The following is a 13,054-nucleotide window of genomic DNA, read 5'->3' as shown; positions in this document are numbered from 1 at the left end:
ATCTCCAGAAGACACGCTTACAATTCATGACATAGGCCTTAGACACGTTAATATCCTTTGACGTAGCAATGCTTTTCCCAGAAATTTACCCAAAGAAATAATAGAACATATGCATTGTATTTTCTAAACCAGGAGGTTTACCACTGTATTATTAATAATAGTAAGAATTATGGACCTGCCCTATAACATGTTCCAATGCAACTATTTAAAGTTATGTTTGAGAAGAACGTTTAATAATATGGAAAATATTCATAACATATTTTTGGGAAAATAAGTAGGCTACAAAATGACAGGTAACTTTTCTACACCCACATAAAAACATACACACAAGAGCCGGAAGACTGAAGTGCATAAGTAAGTGGTAATTTTATCCTGTGTTATTTTTTGTTTTCTCTAATTTTCCACACTAACTAGTCATTTGTAATCGGGGGCGGAGGGAGAAAAAGTGCATGCAAGATTTAAACAAAACATATAAAGGAAAAAAAAAATCTATATTTCCGGTAGGCCTCTGGTACGTGGCCAACTTGAGGGTGAAAAGGAACCACTACAACTTGTGACCAATCCCAGCGGTTAGGAAAAAAAGCTGAATGAAGTGGGGTTCTGGTCTTCAAGGAGAGCATCACCAAGCCATTTCTGAGCTCTCTTAAAAATACTTACTTATGAAAACTTAGATGGATTTTTCTCCCTTCCCATGAAAAATAGTACCAGACGCAGAAATTCATGAGACAAGATGGCAACCTGCTTAGAGAATGGGCAGCAAGACGATTATTTTTTTCTTCCTTTGTGCCTAACCAAAACCAAGTAGGAAGACACCACGGGAGCATATCTGCTGAATGAGTGAGGGAATGAGCGAAGACATGAATCCTGCAGCAAGTTCAAAACCACAGCGACACCACCTTCCCCACAGAGAAGATGGAGAGGGAAGGAACAGCTACAATTATCCACTTCCCTGTGAGAGATTTCTAGCATGCTGTGGTACAATTATGGGAGTGAGCAAGAGGTCAAAGACGGTAAGAACGAAAATAAATAGAAAAGGTCAAAGGAGGCAGAGGGGGTGGGGGAAGCCTTTCTCAGTAGCCCTGGTAGGGAGACATTCTAGACTACCCAAACAAATGTCTGTGCAAACTTTAGGCAGGAAAAACCAAAGAAGAAGGGGAGGAGGCAGAGGCAGGTAAATCTTTGTGAGTTTGAGGCCAGCCTGGTTCCCAGAGCAAGTTTGAGGACAGCCAGGGCTATACAGGGAAACCCTGTCTTGAACCCCCACATCCCCCAAATATTCCAGTCTTAACAACCTATTCCAGAAAACCACCTCTTCTAAAAATCCCACCATCACACCACTCCCAAAACTGGTGTTAGTAACCACTTCATGTAGACTCATTTAAAAAGCATTCAGCTGGGCAGCGGTGGTGCACACTTTTAATCCCAGCACTCGGGAGGCAGAGGCAGGCGGGTCTCCATGAGTTCGAGGCCAGCCTGGTCTACAGGGTGAGTATCAGGTTTCAGATGAGGTGCATTTTGGGGACACAAGGAGCAGGATCCTTTTCAGAAATCCATGATTCAGGGAGAGGACAGGAATAGATGAGCAAAGGGCTCTATCCCCAACTCCAGGATGCTGTCCAGCACACCCCAAGAGTGTGAGCCACATTCTGAAGCTGAGCTCCATCACATGCTTATGAATTGCCACAAGGTCTGAGCCACACTGAGACTTGTGACCACTGAGGATGGCTTCTAGCCAAGGACAACCTCACTGGGGCGCAGGAGAGAAGGACATTCATAGCCCCCAGATACTCCAGGAGAGAAAGAGAAAGAGAATTCTGCATTAGGTACCTGTGGGAATTTTACAAAATATTAAACAATGGGAATTGCCACCTGCAGGTCCATCTTGTTAGCCTTCACAACTTTTCTTGCGAATTATTCTGATGCACCTCCAAACTATTTTGCTTATGTTTTTTAAATGTTGACATTTTAAAGTAAATATGGATTAAATTTATGCATATAAAGTGCTCACATATAAAAGCAAGTTAGTGTTAGCAATTATTACAATTGTAAGTATCAATTTGGCCTGTTATTTTTCTATCATTATTGTTTTTTAATTGTGTTTTAACTTACAATTTTGTAAGACTTCTTTATTTTATTACAACTTGGGCTGTTGTTTTAAACCGTTGTGTCTTTGATGATGGTATTTATTTAGCCTCTCACTCTAGTTGACCTTGTTTTTATTGTTCTCTTTAATACTTGCTTTTAACCTTTATTTTGTATTTCAAATACAATTTTATCACTCTCCTGCCAATTTAATCCTACCATTACTTTACAAGTGAATAGTATATTTTTCTTTCATACTTGTTTCTTACTGTCTCATGCTTTTAAAAATTTTAACTCTTGCCATATATTTTTTTCCTATTTATCTTCCTTACTTTTATTCAAATGATAACATAGTCATAGCCTTTTAGTTTTTTTTTTAAAAGAGTATTATGTGCACAAGGAGGAAAGAAAGTTGATGAAAGTCTTGGGCCATTGAAGTGAGGGGTTTTCTTACCCTCTGTCCGGGAGAGATGGCTATTAAACAGTTGCCGTTCCAGTTTCTTGCATGCTGACCTTTAAACTTCTAGCACCATTATTTAACGTGCAAAAGCTATTAAAATATTCACAGGCAAAGGTCCCCCGTTTTACCATCTTACTGCTCCCCAGATGAGAAAAATCAGCAACAGCAGCCACAAAGCTACTTCTAACTGCTATGTGTACTCCGTACACCAGGTGTGAGTCTTTCCTTCTGTGACAATGAACTGCCTAAGCTCTCCCAGGGATGTTTGGTTTGGTTTTGATCTCTGAACGCTTCTGAATTTCATGGGGTCCTTGGGTAAAAAGCCACAACAGACGTAAAGAGTAGGCACCTGCAGGAAAGGTCTATCCTTATAACTTTCTAGCTGTAATTTTGATGATGGAATTGACAAGACAGCAATCAGCGAGGATGTGGAACCAAAGAGGGATAACCGGTTCTTTTTCACACCCGCTAGGTTCAAAATACCCATCACAGGGCACCTTAATGGACACTAGTACTGTGAGGACCTCGGCGACTCCTTCCTTGTGAGTAGTTTAAGGTCTATGGGCTTACAGGTCCATCTGGACAAAAGAGAAAGTCCAGAGGCTTTAGACTGTGGCTGTGCCGGGTCGACACCTGGCTCCGCCGCTTCCGTGTCAGTTGATCCTAGGTAACATACTTAATCTTTCTGGCCTCGGCTGACAGACTCTAGTCGGAAACTCAATAAACGTTATGAGCTAGTGCTCCTGACATAATATATTGTTGGAGGCACAGCTCAGCTCTAAACTTTAAACACTCGGTGAGCCATGTCTGTTGTCCTTTTCCCTCTAAAAGGGGCACAGAGCTTGTGGGAGGTCTCTTCAGAAAGACTGGGCAAGGTGATGGGAAGGACCTGATGCGTCCAGTGTCATAGTGTCATTTTCTGGCAGTGCGGTGTCTGTCAGAGCATATTCTCTGGCAGTGCGGTGTCTGACAGAGCACCATTCCCCGGCAGGGTCCTTTTGGTAGAAGCTCAGTTGAGGCCATGACTGATCACTTCCTGAAGGGGGTGGATGTATCATCTCTTGCAAGTGTTGATTTGAAGGAATAAGGTTTTGTGCAAGTTTGGGGAGGCAAGGAAGGCCGACTGGACTCGCAGCTCAAGGACACAGGATTTATAAAGCGAGGAAAGGGCAGAAGAAGGAAGGGAAGCTTGACTATCTGCACTCGAGGAAGTCACTATGGAGTTTCTGTTTATACATATTTCAAAAGCTTTTCTTATGAAAAATTAGATTATAATCCCCTTTAAAAGGAAGCATACCAGGTCAAAAGCAAAGATGCAAATAGAACACACCACCTTGTTTGGCTTTAGACGGCTTTCCTTGCACTGTTTGGCTCTAAGACAGTATGAGGGTCAGGTCAGCTGGGGCAGCTGTAGGAAGAAAACCTTAGACTGCCTGGAAAAGTCCAGAATGTTCTGTCCACATCTATGGACTCTGCCCTTCCTCCTCTACCTGCTCGCCATTTTGTCTTTATAAATTATGAGAAAGGGGCAGGCATATGGAGACACAGTACAGCAACCAAAACACAGGCACACTGCATGCACCAAGACGCCAGATGCACATTCACAATCTGCACGCTAAGTTGCAGAAAATTTGCCCTCAGAAGTGAAAACACGACTGTTGGAGAATATTAGGAAAAGATATGTTACATTTTTTATGTTGTAGAATATTTGTTTAATGATGCAAAGATGTGCTGCATTCTTTTGTGTTGCATTTGTTTAATTCAGTTAACAAGGCTGTATGACTTTGCCTGTCTAAAACACTCATTGGTCTAACAAAGAGCTGAATGGCCAATAGCCAGGCAGGAAAAAGGATAGGCAGGGCTGCCGGGCAGAGAGAATAAATAGGAGGAAAGGAGGGGCAGGTCACATTTTGCATAGACTAGCAGGGCAGGAGGAGGCAAGACAGAGGTGGTAAGCAAAGGATTGCAAAGGTGACCAGAGGGAACTGAAACAGAGCCTGCACTTTGTAGAAGCACGCAATGGTGGAGTCTTAGCCAAAGGGTTCACCGTGAACATGACCTGGGCAAGCTTGAAAAATCATAATTAGGTGAATTAGTAGCTGAGAGAGCTGAAAATTACTGCCAGTAGAGACTATAATAAATGTAGGTAATTCTATATTTATATTTTAAATCTTCCTTTATATTATTTCTTTGCTTACAGCCTAGTTTTATGCTAATACATATTAACTTATTATACATAGCTAATTTTTAATAAGGGTACTATTTAGCTTAGAAAAGCAAAAAGCATTGTTTTTGTTTGTTTTATTTGTTTGTTTGTTTTTTTAAAGAAGTCTGCCCTTCTCCACAGTACAGCCATGCCTCTCACGCTATGGCATCACTTTGGGTGACTGTCAAATGGCTGGCAGCGCACATAGAGGGCCTCACTGCCCATCCCTGCAACCAGTAATTACAAGTAGCTATTCTTTCTTTAATTAATTGAAATTAGATAAAATTAAAAACCCGTTTTCTTATACTAGCCATATACCAGGTGCTCCATAGCTAGGTGTTTTTAATGGTTAACTTATCGAGCAAGATTAAAACAGACTGTTCTCATCAGGGCAAAAGCTCCATTGCTTTAGTTGCTTGTATGAAACATATAAAAGATTGCATGGCAAAGACCAATCCTATTTATAAGCAATTCATATAGTTTAGTTGGTTGGAATGCATACGTAAATGCTTCTTATGATAGCCAGTTCCAAGATTCCTTTAAGATAATGTATGATATTGATTACATTAGATGGCACAGCTCTGTCTAAGAAGCAGATGACTAAGGTAGACAACTTCCACCCCTATTAGCTCCTGGTGACCTTATGGATCGCCAGAGCTATGTCCTATTAATGTTTCTATTACCGACGTGGGATATTAGATGGTTTTTGATAAATATTTGTTGAATAAATCGTTTATTCATTTGTTATCTATACTACAAAACTAAAGCATATTTAGATAGTAAAATATCTAAATATCTATTATTTAGAGACATGGAAAAGAATCCGCTCTGGGTCACATATAACCAGAGATGAAGCAGGAACTTCAAAATGTTACACAGTTTTACTTTTGTGCAGTAACAGTGGGATTTCTCTGAGAAACCAACAGTGATAGTCTACCTAAAACAAGGTTGTCTACGAGCATGGATTCAGAAAGCAAAATCCAGCCCAAGAGAGCAGTCCCCTTCAGAAACCTATGGTGTTTATCATAGTTGAGCTTTGTTTAATTTTCCCAGTGCCACAATTTCTCTTTACTTATGGCTTTGAACATCTCTCCTTATGCTACATTGTTTTGGGCATAAGAAAATAATCACTGTTCATAAATATAACATGACCGTGGACAATGGCTTACATAACGACTAGCTCAATCATCCTTTCTGGCATTCAGGAAACTCAATCTTCTCAAAGGAAAATGAGCTGTCCATAGTCACATGGGCAGAACTGAACCATATACTTTGCACGTGCCCACAGAATATGGACGTAGAGAACTTTGGAGTGAACACAACCCTAGCCTTGAAGTCAATCAAGCTCACCTTGAATCTATAAATAGAAAAGAAGCGTGCAGAAGAAGATACTTGCAGTTGCACTAAGCCCAGAGTACGGCTGTCTGGCAGATGGAAGGTGCACTCTTAAGATACTACTGGATGTTCACGAGATGATTGGCCTCAGAGTGTGTGTGTGTGTTTGTCTTTGTTTTTTATGTGTATGGGTGTTTTGCTTACATGTATATCTGTGTACCATGTGCTTGCCTGATGCCTGCAGAGGCCATCAGAGGGGTTTGGATTCTCAGGGCCTGGAATTAGACAGTTGGGAGACTTGACACTGGGTTCTCTGGAAGAGCAGCCAGCATTCTTAACCGCAGTGGCATTTTTCTAGCCCCATCATCAGAGTTTTGTATTATTTCAGGTACAGAGAGTCTTTGTAACTCAACCTGTATGTTACATGACAGATATGCATTCCTCAAAGATTAAAAAAAATGCTTATGGTTATTGAATGAGAGAGTGACTGGGTAAATGTGAGAATGAATGAACAAGCCACTGAGTGATCTAGCCATATTTGCTTATGATAGATTTAAGAGGATTTAAATTGGCAGCTAGGAAAAATGATGAATGTATGTAGCATTACAACACATTTTTTCTTTTTTTTTTTTTTGATTTATTAACAACTATGAGCTAAAAAAGGGGGGGCCATTTTTCAATGCAGGAGTTAACATGGGGTTAAGTTTTAAAGGTCTTCTGATTTAGGCAGAGTTCTGTCATGAAAGAAACCTGTCAGAGTCTGGCCATGTGTGTGTGGACCCCTCCATTTTTCTCAGCCCCTTCATGTCACCAGCCTGTGTCTCCTCCCTAGTCCCTGGTCTCAGGATGCGAATGGCATCCAAAGGCAGCAGACTGAAGGCACATCTGTATACAATTTAACCCTTTCAAAATCCAACTTGAGCCGGGCGGTGGTGGCACACGCCTTTAATCCCAGCACTTGGGAGGCAGAGGCAGGCGGATCTCTGTGAGTTCGAGACCAGCCTGGTTTACAAGAGCTAGTTCCAGGACAGGCTCCAAAACCACAGAGAAACCCTGTCTCGAAAAACCAAAACCAAAAACAAAATCCAACTTGAAGTTCAGTGTGTTAAAAGAAAATTAAACTTGGTATTACTAAAAATGAGATTTTAAAGATTCGCACATGAATTTAATGATTGCCTCTCTCAGTCCTACAATTTCACATGTGGCAACACCATCTGAACACACGCTGCAAGTCAAAGATTGCTCAGACGTGGTTACAAGAAAAGTAAAATTGTGGCATGTAGGTAAGTGTTGCTAAAGAAACCTTGTGATACCTAAATGCTTGACGCATGTTTGCTGAAACGATAGGATATTTCTGTCCTAAGGATTTACAGTCTGTTTATTTATTTAGAGCCTGTTCCTTTTTCCTCCTCCACCTAACATGAGGAAAGAGAAAAAGCCAAAACACTACACCCACATTACACTTTTTCAAGAGACAAGCTTCATCTCTATTTTTTCCAGTCCTCTTATTATCGTGAACCAGAAATTAATAAATTCCCTTCCTTCCATAACTGGGTGTCATTGGCATGCTGCCATTACAGAGATAATACTAACACTCATACTTGCACTAAAACCTTTGAGTAAGCAGAATCTACGGGTGGATTGACACTCCAGGCTGGCTGTGGCAAATTCACTCCCTTAACTTACATTTCAAAACAACTTAAAAGAAATAATCTCGCCCTACAAGGAAATGGTTCTGCTTTTAGGAATCTCTAACTCCAAAGCAAGGGAGTTCTGAGAGTCAGCCCTCCTCCTTCTGCTGCACATTTGAACTCAAGAGACAAGCTGAGGGGGAAAGTGTGGGCTAAAAGTTTGACCTGGTGTCCCTTTAGCTAAGCGACTCAACGGTCACATAGTAGAACTGTAGAATTTCTGAGCGGAAAGAGACTTTCAGGTTAGCTCATCGAGGTCAAGATTCTAAGTTTCTTCCTTTCTAGTTCTTCCACTTCCGTCCAAGTGGGGTGTGCAGGCTCCAGCTCCGCAGCAGGAGAAGGGCAACGAGAATCATCAGAGACAGAGCCACCCAACAAACAGATACTCTCGCAGGGATTCCCTTAGGAAGAAAGGGGCTCTGGGGAGACAGGAGACAGGACCTATGGAGAAGATACTCAGCAGCATCACCATACAACACCGTCACATGCTGAGTGACGGAGGAGCGCCTTGAACACATGTTCCTAAACACTGAGAGAGCTAATATTGGTTGTTGTTTCTTTTGTTTTTAAAGCAGGGTCTTGCTGTGGAGCCCAGGCTGACCCATCTCCCTCCTATGCATGCATTGCCATGCCTGGCCTAGAAAGGGATGTTTAAGAACATTTTTTTAAAGTACAGCTTGTTTATGCATAAGTGAAGCACTTAAAATAATCATTATTACCAGATACCTTACGGCTCAGTGGATGTGGCCCTTAAATATGTTTTTAATTTGGTAGCATCTTTTCTTCTCCTGATCGACATTTTCGCCAAACAAAATAAAGAAATAATATATGTATTTTAAGACCGTATACATATGCAGGGATGAGAGGTGCAATGGGAATAAGAATGTTTTTATGACCCGAAGAGCACAATGGCTTTGAGTGTGAGAAATGGGCAGAAAGGATTAATAGGATCAAAGACACCAAGTAGGAATTGAGTTTGGGTCAGTAAATGTGGTTGGGACAGAAATGGGACAGTGAAATAAGATGCATGCAGGTGTCACACAAAAGTGAATACAGGGACTGGAGCAATGGCTCTGTGGCCTAACCTCTAAGGTCACCAGGCACTCAGATGGTGTGCAGACAGAGGAGGAGGTTAAAGATGTAACCAGGTCAAGGTGAGTGGACCACATGAATTGGAAGCCAGGGTTTAAGGACAGGTAGCTTGGGCCTATAGAAAATCTTGTATGTGGATTCAAGAGTCCGGGCCTGCTTAGGCAGGTAGTAAAGACTGCTAATTACTTCTGACCAAAGAATGGCACTAGCAGACTTCAGTGGGTATGTTCAAGAGAGGCAAACTGAAGACAGCAACAGCACAGAGTCTGCTGCAGAAGCCTAAGGACTACTTCCAGAACTAGGAGGGTGGCAGGGGATATGGAAAGAAAGACTCTAATAGTTAGGCGTTCCTCACCAATGTTGATTAACAGAGAAGGGGAACAGACAGAGAAGTCTCCCTGAGCTACTTACGCCTCTCTACATGAATCGAGAATTGCCCGTGATTATATGAAAACAAAGAATTTAAGGAGGTGTAATTTAGCATTCTCGGCGCTAACGAGAGTGTCCTGAGGTCTTGAATAACTCTGTGCCCATCTTAAATTCATGCCTTTGCATCTGATTGATGCCCTCACCTACCCTTAATAGGAAATACCTTCTGCAAAAACTGTTCATAAAGAGGAGAAAATGATCAAACTCGAGAGTTATCGCTTGAAGCACTTCACACTGTACTTGTGTGAAATAACTCGCACCTAGTCAGTCTCTTTTCTACTCACTTCCTTGTTTCCCCCAGAGCATCTCCTGATGCTGGCCTTACCGAGATAGGTCAGCTACCTCCTACCACTATAGGATGTTACCTCTACACTGTTGTAATCCATTGCTCTGAGCTGGGCCAAAGACGAGAGTTTCATATTTTACACGACTTAAAAATAGTCACTAGTTGGATAAGATAAGGGTGCTGTGGAAACCCAGCCAGGGAGCAGATGAACGCTGCCCAGAAAATGTCCTCCATCAAATGAGACACAACCCAGAGCCCAGCTGGGAATTCCATTGCTGCTTTGGGTTTAGGGATTGTTTATTTTTGCTTTTTGGCTCAGATCTTTCATTCCTGTCCTTGTCTCTTCTTGGGTCTCCTCCCTTTTTCTCTTTTTCTATCTTGGCAGCTAGAACTCTACTCTGTATATGCCCATGCCCCAGCTTCTAATACCAAAATCTAAAAATACATCTTGCTACAACACGCCTCGTCTTCTGCAGGTGGCACATTTAAAAACTGACACCAAAGCAACAGATCCTACCACCGCTGTCCTTTGATGCACTTAGCCTGTATATTAAAGACTCAGAAATAAAGCACAGTTTATAGGGGAGAAAGCAATATACACAAGTGCCTCTTTCAAGTGGCATCGTCCAGCCTAGTCTTTGCGCTGGGCTTATGTCATCAGACATAATTGTCTACACATGGTTGTTATACTCTCTCCAAAATGATCTCCAGCCCAACGCATGACGTCAAAAGGGTCAATACTGGACATCTCCTTTTCCTGGCCCCATCTAGCCCTGCTCACTAAGTGCAGCAGTTTGGAGGAGAAAATAAGATGCCAAATAAGAAAGTGTTCGACTCATCTCGTACTGAGTCATAAGTACTTCCTTCGCTTTCTTTTTTGTGTATATCTATTTTTGTCCCCATATCTTATACCTTTTTTGTATTCTCCTCCTTCATGTGTGCACAAAATTATTTCTGGAAAAGTCTAATACCTCCCAAAACATTCAGTGGTACATAGATGCATGGTTTTAATGCCAGACACCCAGTTCCTGCCTTCACTCAGACTCCCTTTGAGAGCACATGTACTACGTCAAACCCTGTGCTCCCCTAGGCAGACTTCCCAGGAAGGCACCACCAACACAATGATAACAATGGGGAGAATCTCTTCCCTGAACTTTCCTAGAAAATGACATGACTGTTCAAAGCATGTTCAACAAGACAGGCTGGCCTTTCCTTTCTTCCCAAAGAGAGATCAACAGTTAGGCTACTGAACTCGGAAGAGATTCTGCCTAAAGGTATGAGAAAGAATTGCTGGGCGGTTGGTGGTGCACACCTTTAATCCCAGCACTCGGGTAGCAGAGGCAGGAGAATCTCTGAGTTCAAAGTCAGCCTGCTCTACAAAGCAAGTTCCAGGACATCCAGGACTGTTATACAGAGAAACCCAATCTTGAAACCCCCATCCCCAAAAGAATTCTTAACTGTAATCAACAATATATGCAGCCCCTGATTTTTTTTTTCTATCTAATGACAGGCTCCCTGCTACCATATCCTTCCAGGCTGTTAGTCAATCCGTGTCTGAGGCTCTCTGTTGGTGGGAGACCTTGACTGTTACAGAGGCTAGTTTGGATCTATTATTGTGGGTACTTGGAATCCATTTCCCTGATGCTTCTACTCAGTAAACTTATCCTGATGAAGCCAATCCCACTCTGTGAGAACAGCATTAAACTTGTTACACATCACCCATACTCTCTCTTCTATGGGATAAGAATTCCTCTTCTTTGCGTGTGAGCAGTTTGTGTATGTGCTTGTGTGGGTGTGTGCATGGGTGCACGTGGGTGAGTGTACACGTGTTGTATGTGTATGTTGAGGTCAGTGGTTGAAGTCTGCTATCTTCCTTGATTGTGCTCCACTTCATGTCTTAAGACTGGGTCTCTCTCACTAGGCTCTCTCGCTAAGGAGCTGTAGGGATCTGCCTGCCTCTGCCGCCCTAGTGACGGGTTTATGGATGTGCTGTCAGGTGAGTTTTTACATGGGTGTTACGGGTCCAGCTTAGGTGTTCACGTTTGCAAAGCAGGCATTTGACCGATGGAGCTATCAGCTCCGCCATTCCCCTTTTTAAAAGAATTATTCTTCATCTGATGGGCTCTTCTCTTGATTCCTTCCAGATCTGCCATAATTGTGTAGAACTAGACTCAACGCAGAGTTGAAGAGGCCATCCCCCATGTCCTTGTAGACATTATGCCTCAATTAGAACAGACTGAGATCGCATTATTAAATCAGGACTGCATTGCCTTCCTTCCACTCCTAACTTACTTTAATCACGATGACAACAAACAATAACAATGACTCTCATCAACCAACCACAGCTCTGCTTTCTTTCAGCAGCTCCAAGCCAATCATCCCACCGGAGCCTCCCATGACCCCTAAAAGACTGGAAATCACCCCTGATCCAAAGGACAGCCTCCTTTTCCAGGCTTCCCTCATGTCCCAGCCTGCTGTCATCGCTGCTGAGAGAGCAGACGATTGATCTGAGAAATCAAGTTGGATTGCTGTCCCAAATCTACACTCGGCTCTCCTTGTGTCTGTCTGATCGATTTCACTCTGTGCGACATAGCTTGTCGCTATGAATTTTCATGCTAGTCAGAAGCCGCCAGCGCCCCCATGAACAAGTGGAAGATGGTCACACCCCCTCCCTGTCCCTTCAACATACTAGACCTTCGTGACGATCCTTGAAAATCATCTATCGGCAGATTTGGAAAAAAAGGTATTTAGTTTTATGGCCACAAACCTGGCCGCAATGGATCTGGGCCGCTGGTTTTCCTCTCCAGATACCCTGGTCTCAGACCGTGGTGACATTTCCTACCACTGTTATACTAGGTGTCACCTGTTTAGCAGCTCCTCTCAGCTGAACGCATGTGGCCGCAGGTGCCACGCAAACGCTGATTGTGTCTGACAGCCCTAGACGCCAGCTGCCTGCATGAAGCCTGCCCAATCACCACTTTTTTTCATGGGGCGGATGCTGCCGATGGCATGACCGATACAGAAACAAGAAACTAGGTGACTGTAGAGCGAAGACAAGCCCTACTAAGTGGCATTCTGGGCCCTGTGGCTTTGAAATAATTGGCAGTGATAGAAAAGAAACAAAGGGTCCAGGGAGCCTTGTTTGCTTACACTGATGCCCTGCGGACTGTACATCTGACTGGCTGCGAGTCCGTCACTGTATCCTCCTGTCTGGCTGATAACATGGCGAAGGGTATCCACCTAGACAGAGAAACAACAACAGAGAAGCAATTAGTTGGGGGGAGGGGAGATGTGGCGCATCATCGTCTTACAGGCTACTGATGTGGCATCCCACATTAAAGCAATCATTTTAGAGATTCTCTTCCTGGGGGAGGGGCCATGAGGAAGAGGCCGGGACTCTCCCTCATGACAAATCCATTGTTACTTCGGAGTTCAGTGAAACAGTAAAAGCAAACTTGGGTTCCCCAAACTGA

The 13,054-nt window shown here is 42.9% G+C and overlaps 1 protein-coding gene across 4 annotated transcripts in view; it reads right to left on the bottom strand.

Annotated features, from left to right (window-relative positions):
- Positions 1-13,054, bottom strand: part of Pbx1 (PBX homeobox 1) — a 307,671-nt gene that overhangs the window by 45,568 nt on the left and 249,049 nt on the right. For all 4 annotated transcript variants that reach the window (XM_057769556.1, XM_057769558.1, XM_057769555.1 and 1 more), the window contains one exon: positions 12,732-12,821. In XM_057769556.1, coding sequence (XP_057625539.1) covers positions 12,732-12,821 — 90 coding nt within the window. The remainder of the gene's footprint in view (positions 1-12,731; positions 12,822-13,054) is intronic.

This window comes from Chionomys nivalis, chromosome 5 (genome assembly GCF_950005125.1).
Source record: "Chionomys nivalis chromosome 5, mChiNiv1.1, whole genome shotgun sequence".
Taxonomy (NCBI): Eukaryota; Metazoa; Chordata; class Mammalia; order Rodentia; family Cricetidae; genus Chionomys; species Chionomys nivalis.
This window is presented reverse-complemented; position numbering and strand designations above follow the sequence as displayed.